Source organism: Doryrhamphus excisus, linkage group LG5 (genome assembly GCF_037039965.1).
Source record: "Doryrhamphus excisus strain RoL-2023G ecotype Guam linkage group LG5, RoL_Dexc_Guam_v1.1, whole genome shotgun sequence".
NCBI lineage: Eukaryota > Metazoa > Chordata > Actinopteri > Syngnathiformes > Syngnathidae > Doryrhamphus > Doryrhamphus excisus.
Genome location: NC_136361.1, coordinates 2,496,365 through 2,509,758, shown reverse-complemented (window position 1 = coordinate 2,509,758; position 13,394 = coordinate 2,496,365). Strand labels below are relative to the sequence as shown.

Sequence of the window (13,394 nt, the reverse complement as noted above, 5' to 3'; positions counted from 1 at the left end):
TGTTTTCGCTCCGCGTGGGGTCCCATTTACTTGTTTTTGTATCTTGTGGGCAAGATATGTTGCAAAGGAAAACTGCACGGTGCAAAAGCAGGCGATTAAGATTAATTGAGAATCCATACTCTGTCCTCTAGCAGCAGGTTGTTTTCTTGTTTGCTGGATGCATGTGTGTGCCAATTCTTCACTGTTGAGCCGTGCCAAATTGCCTGTATATAAGTGTGTGTGTGTGTGTGTGTGTGTGTGGCTTTGCAGAGTATCGGGGGAATAGCCTGTTAGGGTTATGGAAGGTGTGGTGCGGGGTGATGAATAGGATGCTTTTGTGCTGTCTGTAAAGCAGTGAAGGACAGAAAGGTGAGGAGCGAGATAAAGGGGAAGAAAAGAGGAGGGCAGATAAAATAGCAGAGATGAGAGGCAGTGAAAAGTGGGGTGTACGGGCGGGTGAGACACCTGGGGTGGGGGTGAGGTGAGAGAAGGCAGCATATGCGAGACAGGCGCTGCATTCGAGAACACTGCGCCATTGTCTCCGACACTCAAAGATAGACAAAGAAGTTGTAAAGGCAATCGACGCCATTCAAGTTGCTGCATGGCGGGAAAGTGTGCAAAAGCATCCTCTTTGGCCGTTTGATCACAATGCAGAATACCGCTCCGACCTCGTGGCCTCGACCTTCACACTTGGCCACGCTTGGAAACGAGCCAGTGATGGAGAATCGGCGAGTTCAGCCAAAAGTGTTGGCGTGGCTTGGTCTTTTCAGCAAAATCAACTTTTTCGCTGCACTGAAGATGGCTTCCTGTTTTAGTACGACTGCACCGCATCATACTTAGAGCTGTTTTTAATATTTTGGCTGCATGAAAGGGAATATTTACAAGAAAAATATCTTCTAATGGCAGCAAGCCCAAAGTAAACATACAGCGACAACTCTAATCACCACCGTTTTGTTGTTGACTACGGCTATTAGTCCAAAAATATGTATTTTTAAGCACATTTTACATATTTTTGGCCTAAATTAAAAATATTCAAGCATAAAAATCGCAAAATGAACTAAAATACAAATATAGGCCATTCAGAAGATGCATTAAAAGGCGCTGTGATGATATGCAGTATTCTACATTGGTCACTAGGTGTCAGTAATGTTACATTGATAAGATGATAACCACCAGAAAAATACCGGAAGTAAAAAACAACAAGGAAAAATGTGTGTCTATATTGTATGTCTTATTTTCTGTTATTATATCTACTTTATCAGGTAATACGAGTCTAAAGGAGACTATAGGGATGCTATAGGGATGCTTCAATAATGTTAAAAATCTATATTTTCAAGGTAGTAACATGTTTTCTGTGCTCCAACGACGATATATTATCAATATTAACACAGTTTCTCCGTCGCTGTCACAACAGCAACGCAACGCTTCCTCATTATCCACCAAACATGGTGTATTCGTTTGTTTTTTTTGCACATTCTTTGTGTTGCTGCTGGCTTTTTTTGTGATAATTACAAGATTTTTTTCACACTGCATGTCATAAAACTCTGTAAAAAGCAAGAGGCATTGTTTTTGGCATGTTTTCCTTGTTTTAGTAGCGATTTGGCACGGGTATCGGGATAATATGTCAACGATATCTAACCCTGCTTGTGACCCCCCTGCATCTAAAAGCATTTAAAATCTCCACGGTGACATAAAAAGGAAGTTCATTAAGACTTCTAAGCGTATTTATTTTGCTCACAATGTCTTTGCTCACGTTTTGAACGCAACCAATCAAGCAGAGTATTTTACTAAGGCAAATTGGCAATGGTAGATGCCGTATTTGGATCTCATTAAACAGCGTAGGTGTGCCTAATGCGGTGGGTGAGTTAACTTGTTACATTATTCAGCGTGGAAAGAAGGTGATATTGACACCAGACGGTGACAGAAACATGCTTTCAATCTGTCCAATTAACAAGCTCGAGTCATTTTCATCCCTCATTAAGAGTCTGTGCAAAATGTAAAAATGCACAACATGAAAAACATCTGTCTTTTTTTTTTTAACTCCTCGGAGGCTGTAATTCTAATTTACATTACAAATTATGGACGGAAACCGTTAACTAGCGAGTGTAGAAGATCCACCAAGCTGAAACAAAACAGGTGTCCGGATGCGGAAGAGAAATGCCCAATCACAATCATCCAAAGCGGCTGAAAAAGTTCCATGAAGTTGCTTTAATTAAAATAAGTGTCGCAATCACAGCAGCAGGTCTGATTAAGAATTAAGTGCATTTTTATGCACATAGCACAGCAAAGCTCATTAAACATTTAGCATGATTAATTAACCCATCATGGCGGTGGCAACGATGACGTCCGCTCATCATTTTACCTAACACACGCTGAGAACTTTCTTGAGCACAAATATGATGCCGCGATCTGGAAGTACAATATGCAAATGATCAATGATGCTGATGCGTCTGCATTGGTCTTAATGACTCCTCTAGGGTCCTTTCTGATTTATAAATTTTTTTTTTTTTTAAAACATTTGGAATAGCCCAGAATTACACGAAAGAGCAAGGTGGGAGCACCAGAAGGTCAACCGACATGATACATGATATTTAAGAGACCTTTAGAAAGGAAACACTCGCAACCTTTCTGGCTGGTAAACTTAATTCACTCCCATCCTGGCTTGGAATATTTGTCATTTATTTACCTAAAAAAAATATTCCCAGCAGCTTTTGTTATCCTTTTGCTGTCAGTTGAAGAAATAGATGTAAAAATGCCTCCATGGCGTCTTTTTGTTCTTTAGGAAAGGGGACAAAAGGCCATGAGGTATTTATAGAGATCTTGTGAATTGTCAGGCGGCAAATGGAACGAGCAGGCTAAAATGCAAAAAGGGGGTGGGGGGTCGGGGGGGGGGGGGGTGGAATCTGAAATAACCTGCGAGGAATTGCTGTGTTGCTTCAATACAGTAAGAAGGTGGAAAAGATACAATGATGCAAGCTATGGTTAACTAACCCAAGGGTTCTCAAACGGTCTCCGTTTGTTTTTATTGGATTTGTATTATTTATGACATATATATTTGAGGATTTTATACTTGCAAGCTGTGTAGAAATGATAAAAACCCAGCATATGTATGTATTTGGGTTGTTTTTTTAATCGCCTATGTCGTTTTTTGAAACATTAATATGCATAATATACTGTACAGTCATCCTTCACCACTTTGCACTTCGAAAGTGGCACAATCATACCATAACAATAATAATCATATTACTACTACATGTGGCCATAACCCAGCTAAAACTCACCCCTTAACCCCCCTGTCACTTCCTGTCCACACAAGCACAAGTCTTATTCATGTCTTAAATATCATATTTTCTCTGAGTATATCTACTAAATTGGCGAGTACAAGTGGAGACAACAGCCATACCTCGTTTATCGCGGTTAATTGGTTCGAGATTTAACAGCAATAAATGAATTTCCGCAATATAGTCAAAGTTAATAAAATACTTTGAGCGTAGAAAACCTGTTTGACTTTCTTTGAGCCCCGAGGACATGAAATAATCATAATTTTTACATTCCTGTTATTCATCGTTTACATCACACAAGCTGCAGTGATACGAGGCGGCCGCTAGCAAGTTAACCAGTTAGCCTCAAATGTATTTCTTCTCAACTTAAGAAGGCAAAAACGTACCACTTCCACACTGAACAGGAGGAGAGCTTTTATCACATCGGGTATGTCTCAATGTTGTGTGTCATTACTGCCGCCCAGTGACCAGAATACTACATATCACTTGTATTTCAATACAAGGATCATATTCTACCATGAAGCAGCGATCATGAATTAATTTAATGTATTTATTTATGGGGAAAAACTTGATTATTAAGCGGTATTATTTGATGTTGAGAAGTAATGTTATGTAATGTTACAAAACACATTTAGAAGGTCATAAACAGGTTTTTGATACTCTAAGGAATTCCTCTTCCCGGTTGGGTCTGGAACCAATTAACTGCAATCAACAAGGGGTTGCTGTACTGTACCTGTTGGGAAGTCGCAGAACCAGCCAAACTATGACAAAAAGGCCACTTCTAATCTGGAAAATAGGGTACTCATTATTTTTCTGCCACTTAAAACTCATATTGAATGTGGACTTAAGTTTTGTTTATTATCAATTCTGAAATGTCTTCAAATTCTTGCCTATTTTCTGACTGTGTACAACATTTCACGCTAGCAGGGCCTCGGGTCTCTTCAGTCGTCACTGAGCTGTTGAGTCATTAGAGCACAATATCAAATTAAATGTGGTGTTTGGGTTTATGCTGGATCTTTGCCAGATATGGAAATGATTCCCTTCAGCCCAGATGTGTACGGTTGTCAGTTTACACACACAAACACACACACACACACTCACACTCGTAGATTGTGTCATGTTGTTGTTTTTCCTACCTGATTTAGACTGCAGGAGCTAACTGGAATAACAAGGCCTAATAAGCGTTGAGGGAGATAAATGCTTGTGGGTCCTCTGAGGCCGTCCCAGCATGCTAACACGCCACACGGCCAAGAGCGTGGGCGATCGGGAAGCAGGACAGGATGCAAAGCGGGGAAAAGACACCTCCACGCCTCCATGCCGCCCGCGTCCTCGCTTGCTCCCTGGAAATGTACCCGGCTCATCGCGCGTGCGAGAAGTCAATCCCCCTAAAACTTTATACGCGGCAATAACAACCGACGCCGTCTGCTCCTAAACGGCGGAGAGAGGGTCATGAAAAAGAGCAGTACAGGGGCCATGAAGCCACCATCATCACACCTCAACAGAGAGGAGGTGTGCGTCTTTGTTATCATAATGAGCTGCAAGTATGAGCAAAAGCAGATGGCTGCATGACCGACAATACGGACGTTATAATTGAATAACTCTGCGGCTCGTCGTCAAGCCATTTGTCTCCATCACATCCATTCAGCTCCCCGTGATGCTTTTCTAATACAGAGAGAGTTTTATGCTGATAATGATGTTGTCCACCCCGGGCTAATAATTAGAACCTTAGACCTCGCTAATGAGACCTGTAGCCCGTGGTGCAAAAAGGGACGTGATCGGACTTAAAATATTGAGTCTATCACTGAACACAGTGCAGGGAAATACATTTGCTGCAATGGAGGAGGAGATAAGTTGATTGACGCTGTCAGCCAGGTATTCAATCCGCAATATAGAATCGAACAATATCTAACATCTAACAATAACACTGGCAGGCGGTTCTCATATTTTGGTTATTTTACTAAATAAGAGCAAAAATAAGAGAAGCCTAATGGGTTATCACTTTGAACATTTTATTAGAGCCCTCTAGACATGACATAACACCCCTATAGTCACCTTTACACCCCTATTAGTAGCCATAGTAAGATAAAAAAAAATAAGACATATTATACCGAAATATGATATAACAGACTAACACTTCATCTACTAACATTATGTAGTATTCGACACTGGTCACTAGATGTCAGTAATGTTATTGTAAAATTGGGTGAGACGAACAAGCACCAGCCACAACAACAGGCTTTTATTGCAGGTTTGAATGATTCCATAACAGGCACAATTATCCCTAGCTAGAACTCAAATCTGAACCCCTCACGTCACTTCCTGTCCTCAGCTCCCCTATCACCGGAACACATTTACAGGAATGCACACCAGTACAAGTCTTACTTTATATTGGGTAATATGAGTGTAAAGGTGACTATAGGGGTGTTATTTCATCTCTAGAGGGCTCCTTCAATGTTAAATTATCAATATATTGAAGGTTGTAGACGGGTTTTTTGTGGTCTAACTATATAAATATTCCATTTATTAATAAGGAATTCTACTTTGCAGGAATTGACTTTTCATGGTCCGGTCTGGAATCAATTTGATGTCACAAAGTTCAAGACATTTCATCTGGAAAAGCATGCACAACAGCGCAACAGGATAAAATAAGTGCCCAGTACATTAACGTAACACATTTCCAGTTATTCAGCTACACAATAACATAAAGAACATACCTGGTAGGCTGAATATGCTAAATTACCATAACAAACCAGCAAGTCAAACTATAAAGTTACCGGTAATCAAGTTCAGCGAGCTCCCGATCTCATTCCACATCATTGAATCCAGTGAATTCTCCATCGTCCAAGTCTAGAGCGCCATCTAGCAGTTCTCGATGGCAATGTTCACTCCTTTGTTCTTTTCAGTATGAATTTACAAAAAAAAAGGCAATTTATAGTCTGGAAAATATGGTAACCAAAATATTATTATCCCTGGGTGATACGGCACAGTCACAATACTGCAACTACAACAACTGAAATAAGAAATATTGTTACTGTATATTAATAAGCACATCACTCTCACAGTGTGGAAACATCTACATACGTGGAGTTTGCTTGCTCTTCACGTTCCTGCGTGTGTTTTCTCCTCATCTTTCTCCTGCTCCACATCCCAAAAACATGCATGTTAAGCTAACTGGAGATTTTGATTGTGAATGGTGTACCCCGCTTTTCATCTAAAGTCAGCTGGGGTAGGCTCCAGCTCAGCTAAATAAATGGTGAACAGTAATAATACATCTTTGAGTATTGTGCCAAATACTGTAGCTAAATATAAACGTGTTGAATGAACTTACTGAATGATAACAATTGTAGACATGTTGACAGTGATACTCGACTGTCATTTCAACTTTGACAAATGTGGCTCTAAAAGTCCTCCAGTCCTCATTTCTATTCCAGATGCCCCTGATGTAAAAACACATCTCCCACACCTTCCACACCCCCACACTTCCTCCCGTCGGGTACTTAGCAAGTGCAACAGTACTTACCCCCAGTTTCTTACTCCGTATCCTCACGTATCCCTGCTTCACTATGTCGTTGAAGTTGGAAGCCATGGTCGAGGGGACGCCGACAGCTCCCCGTCCAAGCTGGGTGAAATAAATAATAACACTAACTAGTAATTAATAAGAATTTTCCTTTGTGCTATCGTGACGCGACAAACGTCTCACTGGAGGTTCCGTCCTCGACACATCCGCCACGAAGGGAAGCGAGGCAGCGGGCAACCTGCTCCCGTGTCAGCGCTCAGGCTGCCCGGCTTCAGCGGCGCGGACCATCCGGGGAGAGGATGGAGGGGAGGCGAGAGGCGGGAGATACCATTTGTCAGCTGATGTGCGTGCGCTTCCTGGACCGCACCATCTGCGGGCACAGAGGGGGCTCGGGGTTGGGTCATAAATCAAGGTGCTGAGAGAACAATGGATGGGAAGTACATTAATTGAATGTTTATACTGTATTGCATTACACAGTGGATTATACTATAATATGATGTCATTTGGTATTGCTGAAAAATATTGAATAAATAATACAATCATTAAAAAAATATTTGAGACTATGTGCACAATACGGGCAAAATAGGGCACAAATATACCAAGTAATGGAATAGTTAATATTCATTTATCCATTATGCAAGTGGCATAATAATAATTATAATTTATAGACAGTGATGTGTGGGGGAAAAAATAATAACATATACTATATAATAGTTCATATGAATTTGTTGTGTGTTTGCTGCTTCCTGTGCATTCATTGTGTTTGTCACGTTGCCTTGACAACCTGAGTCCCCAGCAGGGGGCGTGGCCAGGAAGCACACCTGTGGCAGATTGGCAATTAGGCGACTTCTATTCGACGCCATGCTTGTTGGATTACCCGCTTCCTAACTTCCTAGTACTTCCTGTACTACCTTCTCTGGCAAGTACCATTGTTGCTGTTGTGCTCTGCTTGGCGTCCTCCATGTCTCCTTTGTCCTAGTGCCTTTTTTTTGTTGCTAGCGAGTTGTTTTGCTAGCTTCCTGCTTTGTTGGACTCTAAAGTCTTTTTGCTTTGCTCTTAGTTTCGGTAAACCACGCACAGTGAACAGTATTATGGATTTATTTTATATATGACTGCATTTGTTTTTAATGTTTTACTATGTAAAAATAGCTGAAAATTAAAATGAGGCTGCGACAAGTATTACTATTTGACTGCACTCGAATAAAAGCATGGATGAGTCCCTCTGTATCTTTAAATGATAACATTGCGCATCATTCAAGTCCTTTGGTCTTGGAATTCAAGTGATGGGCCTTATTATGTGCAGTGTCTATGTGGGAGGACCACTTCAGGTACCCAGAAAAGACTCAAGTCAGCTCAAGATGGTTCTGACCCTCTGGTGTGGTCCACCTCCCATCAAAACAGACTTCATCTGCAAAAGTTTCACAGAAGATTATCCCGAGGTGCTAAATGGTGCAGAAATTCATTTTATATTGCGTAATGTAACATTTTATGCACAATTGCGTCCATAGCTCGGGTCATCTCCCAACCGGTTTGCTGGTTCGATTCTCAGTCGGTGAATAGATTTCAACCCATTTCTTGGATGTTTCAACTTGCCCTCTCCCGCTTCAGCTTCACACGCAATTTCTCCTGAAATTGCTTCATGTAGTTAATAATCAATACCGCCAAAGTCGCTTTGCTGGTTTCTATGTTTCCACACAAACGCTACACACCTTCTCATTCAATAACATCAAGAAATGTGACATTGATTAATGGCCCTTAATGAAAAATAATCACGACGCACTCAGCCATTGAAGTGCCCCTACTTTCTTTTCGACAACTTCTAATGCAACTTTTCAGTCTTGAGTCATATTCGGAACGCCGGTGTTTAAAGCGAATATGCAAATGCACACCAGAGCTTAGAGTTGCGGCTAATTTGTAACATGCTTTGTACCTTGCCTTTCGGTTATTGCTTGTCTGAGTATGAATATGATTTCCATATTTTTTGCCAGACAGGCCGCTAATAGGGAAATACAATTTTAGATTGCCTGAGTGTGTGTATGTGTGAGCGCTGTGTTTTTTTTCATTATTAGGTCGCCTTGAACTGATGTTGTTTGATTCTCACAATAATAAAAGCAGATAGTCCAGTGCCCTATTAAATGATCACATAAATTCTGCAAGAGCCAAGACTGTAAAGAGCTCGGCGTGCAGCTTATACAGGCACAATGCTGCGGACAAGCAATCAAAAAGCACTTAAAATAAATGCAGGGAAGACAAATCTGGCGTTGGCCAAAGCAACGGCTAGCGTGAGGGGCTGGGTTTGTTGAATTATGATCAGGGAATTTTCTTGGCATTAGACGGCAGATGGCTGAGCGACTGTGTATTGATATGACAGGCTGCCATTACTTATATAGATTAAAATGGAAAGAAGATAAATGGTTTATATAATGGAGTGAGATAAGGAGGCGTACGCTCGGATCAAACATTCTCTGTTTACACCCTCAAATACTGCAATGAGCGAGTCGGTAATGTATGTTGCAATACAAGAACACACTTTTCCTTTCATGAAAGACGACACGGTTATCCTTTTTGGCTCGCATTATTTACGAGTGTGTTTCATTGAAAAAGTGTTTTTGTCACACAGATTCCCTCTCTGAGAAGCGCCGTTCTATCAAGTGTCCCGAGGTGAAACTCAATGTCGTTTTTTTTTTTTGTGTCATATTCACAAGGGCGCACCGAGCAGCAATCTGCCACCCGTCCAACAAACAGCTTGTCTTTGATAGTCGGCAAATCTCTCTGGAAGTGTCCTCAAATTTCAGACTTGTCAAGGCTGTTTTGTCTTCATAATCCTCTTTATGTTCCGTTGCCACCGCATCATCCTCTCTAGGAAAACAACGCCGACACTGTTTGCTTTATTTATGCTAGCGAAACACCACCGAGTAAATACACCTTTCTTAGAATCACCCTAAAAAAAAAAACACAAGTTTGACAATGGCAATGTAGAACCGTGAATGGGGGCCGTGCACAAGAAATGCCCCCCAAGCTGACAGATTTGGAGCACTTTTGCAAGGAACTGGTACCATCAATTTCATGAATTGTTGAAATTTACAATAAATTGTAAATTGTTAAACGTAAAATTGGATAACACTAATTACCTAACATTGGCTATTATAACATGAGGCGTACATAACACAATATGGGGTAACATAAAACGTCAAAACAAACTAGCACAACACAAGAGAAAATCACATCACATCGAATAATATAATGTTATATAACATGTCAACATAACATAACAGATAAACCAATTAGCTACTGTAAATAATTCCAATGGTTTTTGAGGATTTATGGTATTTAGTAACATCTGCATCACAGCAGCTCCAGGCTAGGATGTGACAGAGGGGAACACAGAAGCAAGCTTTTCACAATAAAGTTCTGTAAAGAAGTGACATTTTATTGGATATTTTGGTTCTTATTGTGTTTATTTCATGTTTCTTAATGTTTGTAGCATTTTTGGTTGCTTTTTTTCTTGATTGCAAAGCGTAGTACTGTTGGAGTATTTGTTTATTATGACTATATTTGACTACTTTTTCTATATCCACGGTAGTTGTTTGGTACCAATAGTCTGCCAGTTCATCTGGCCAGGTAGAGGAGGGTGCACACACACACACACACACACACACACACACACACACACAAACAAACATATGGCCCTGACATACATGAATGGCTGCCAACAAGGTCAGATGTGCGAGACTCACTCAAGAGCAGCCAGACCTTCATGAAGGTCATAAACAAAACAGGCACATGTGTGAAACACCAATAGTCCGTATTACAAATTTTGCATTATATCATTTATGTATTATATTGTATTATTGGTCATTAAATTTTGTCACTTTTTTTTTTAATAAACCATCCAACCTTAGCATAATTGGATTCTCTGGCGAAAATCCTAATGAAATATATCCAAAGTGAGAAGAATCTTAATATACAGTAGCTGTGATAGTCCAGTGAAGTATTATAATTACCTCTACTTTGGCTGCTTCGTTTGTTAGAGCGCTCGTTGGCAAACATTCAAGCACATACAGCTAAATAATGAACACAAAAAGATAAGCAGGGGTGAACGAGTGGGAGGAGGCGAGAGTGGGAGACGCATCTCGATGCCAGGTCAGCATTTTTTTTTTTTTTTTTTTTTTTTTTTTAGATGTAGGCAGAGGCGAATGAAAGAGATCCCACACATAGGCAGAGAGTTATGGTAATGTTCCGTACCCGAGCCTTTTACAGCGACCACCATCAGCCTGATATGTTAATAGGCACAATGGGAATTGGGTTTGATTAAATGTCAATGCCTTAAGGGGCCGGGGACCAAGCAAGCTGGAGTGCAGAAAGATATGCCCATTTCTCAGGCAATTGGGTCCTTGGCCACGCATGCTGGAAGGACGGCGGTTGGTCACACCGTGTGGGACAGCTAAGGTCGACTCGAGTCTCGGAGGATCCACTCCTGACGTGTTTGTGATTTACGCCATAACAGAAAATCGGGGGGAAAGGGTTAGAGGGCCTCTCTGTCCTTCTACTTCTTGGATGTTGAATATACTACGACTTACTCTACATAACACAAATACAAGTATTAGCTCACAATGTGTTTTTTTTTATGCTTTGAATTCCAGCAATGCCTATACAACACCACCAGGTGGAGCTTCTTCTCTCTTTCCTGTTCCCCTTTGTTACCTGCCTGTCAAGCATCTTAAAGGTGAGTCATTTTAGTATATGTGGTTTTATTTAGTTTTATTTTATAGTAGCTTTATACATCTATGTCCTGAATTCCGTATCCATTCATACTAAAAAAAATTGTTTTTTTTGCAAAAAATGCATTTTTTTCCTCATTAAACTGAAGGACAACAGAAAAAAAAAAATGGTGTCCCATGGGTGTGTTTTCCATCTCTGTGTATCTGTGCGGGTCCGCCCATGCAAATCGGCGAGCATCCGCTCTAGGTGATTTATCTCTGCAGGTGTTGTATGTGATGCTGAATGAACGTAGTGTCGCTGGCGTTTGTACTCTCATCTCCCTTTTCACGAGGGTCCATTCAGGGCATTGAGAAGGTAAACGTGTCCGGTATCATAAAAGGTGTATGATTGCGCTTGAAAGAGACGAAACACATCCTGTCTTAATTAAGAGCAGAAAAGAAAGATCCTCGCCAGGCAGCGCAGAGCGGAAGCCTGAATGGAAAAGTAAAAGGGTCATTATCAGAGAGAGGATCCACTTCCTGGTGGTCTTTTGTGTCCTAAATTGGGGTCCATTCAGCGTCGCATTGAGGTTGAACTCTCGGCCGCTTCTCTTGAGACTACTTTCTTTGCACTGCTTTGGCTTTTCTCACAGAAGTAACTGAGAAAGTGGGGGGGCTGAATCCACATTTCATCACACTTGTTGTCTCCCCTCCGGAGGAAGAGTAAATAGCTTTCTCCTTCTCCTCCCACGGGAGACCTTTTCCCCTCCATTTCTTTTGTTTTTTGTCTTGGAAACGAGAGAGTGGCCAGTGAATTAATCAACTTTTTGGATCAGCAAGCAGGTCACCGGCGTGGGCACCTCGTTCATCCTTCTCAGGCCGATACACTTGATAAATCAGAGGTCACGTTCTTGATATGAATTCATATGGCTTGTATTCCCCCCACTTTTGTGTCAACGTTATTCATTTCTTCCAATAGGTCGGCTGAAAACCGAGCCCATTTTTAGTGTCGGAAATAACGTAAATCCAGTTTATTCATTCCGGAAATATTATCAAAAATAAATTTTATATATAATGGCAGTTTTACATGTAAAATCATTCATAAAGTGGAAAAACTGTATTTCTTTCTTGACTTCAACATTGTTTCTCACCTTTTATCAAATTGCTGGCAGTCGCAATTTTCTTTGGCCCCATGGTGGGTTGTTTCGCGGAATGGTGTAGTATATGTTCTGATGACAAAGACTATTTATGAAATCCTGGCATTCCAAAATCCACTTCTGATAATTATTATTTTTTTGTTGTTGTTGTTGTTGTCCACGCCCAAAATTGCTTGATCATGAAATAAGAATAATGCATGAATCCAGCATATACTGTACAAGAGTTGGGTGTTTCTCGAAGTGTACAATTTGGTGTTGATCAAATTTCTGTATGCTAGCTACTTAAAGCATTCTTGTTCAAGATATTTTTTTTTTCTGAAAGTTTCCTTCCGTAATCATCCACAAGCCTCACGCTTGCCAGGTTTCTCATAAAAAAAAATCTGCACAGATGCTACCATTTTAAGAGGCGGTGAATGGGTATCTTTACAATGTAGTTTGCTTCTACTTCTCATTGGTGCATCATTATTCACCCTGTGCTTCAGCTTTTTCTCTCTCTCAAAAAAAAAAAAAAAAAGCAATCTGAGGGGACAGACCAAGCATGACTAACATGTATGCCCTGTAGAGGGCAACATTGTCTGCGCTGATAGATGGAGAGCTTTGACAGCTCCTAATATAACCTCACTTATGACCAGTGTAGTATATTGTCAAAGTGCTGGTGGAGCAGCAACTCGTATGATGTCACATGAAAACTTGTTTTTGTACGTTTTCATCACTGCACACATCATTAATGACATGCTTCTATCTTAATTAAAAAAAACTC

At 40.7% G+C, this 13,394-nt stretch overlaps 1 protein-coding gene across 3 annotated transcripts in view; it reads right to left on the bottom strand.

The window, feature by feature from the left end:
• dok6 (docking protein 6) overlaps nucleotides 1–7,073 on the bottom strand; it is a 40,393-nt gene extending 33,320 nt beyond the window's left edge. For 2 of the 3 annotated variants that reach the window (XM_058059413.2, XM_078790577.1), the window contains exon 1: nucleotides 6,781–7,065. In XM_058059413.2, coding sequence (XP_057915396.2) covers nucleotides 6,781–6,846 — 66 coding nt within the window. In that variant the 5' untranslated portion in view covers nucleotides 6,847–7,065. Of the gene's footprint in view, nucleotides 1–6,780 lie in introns of all 3 variants that reach the window. The other variant, XM_058059412.2, reaches the window with a different exon arrangement.
• Nucleotides 7,074–13,394: the final 6,321 nt, after the last annotated feature.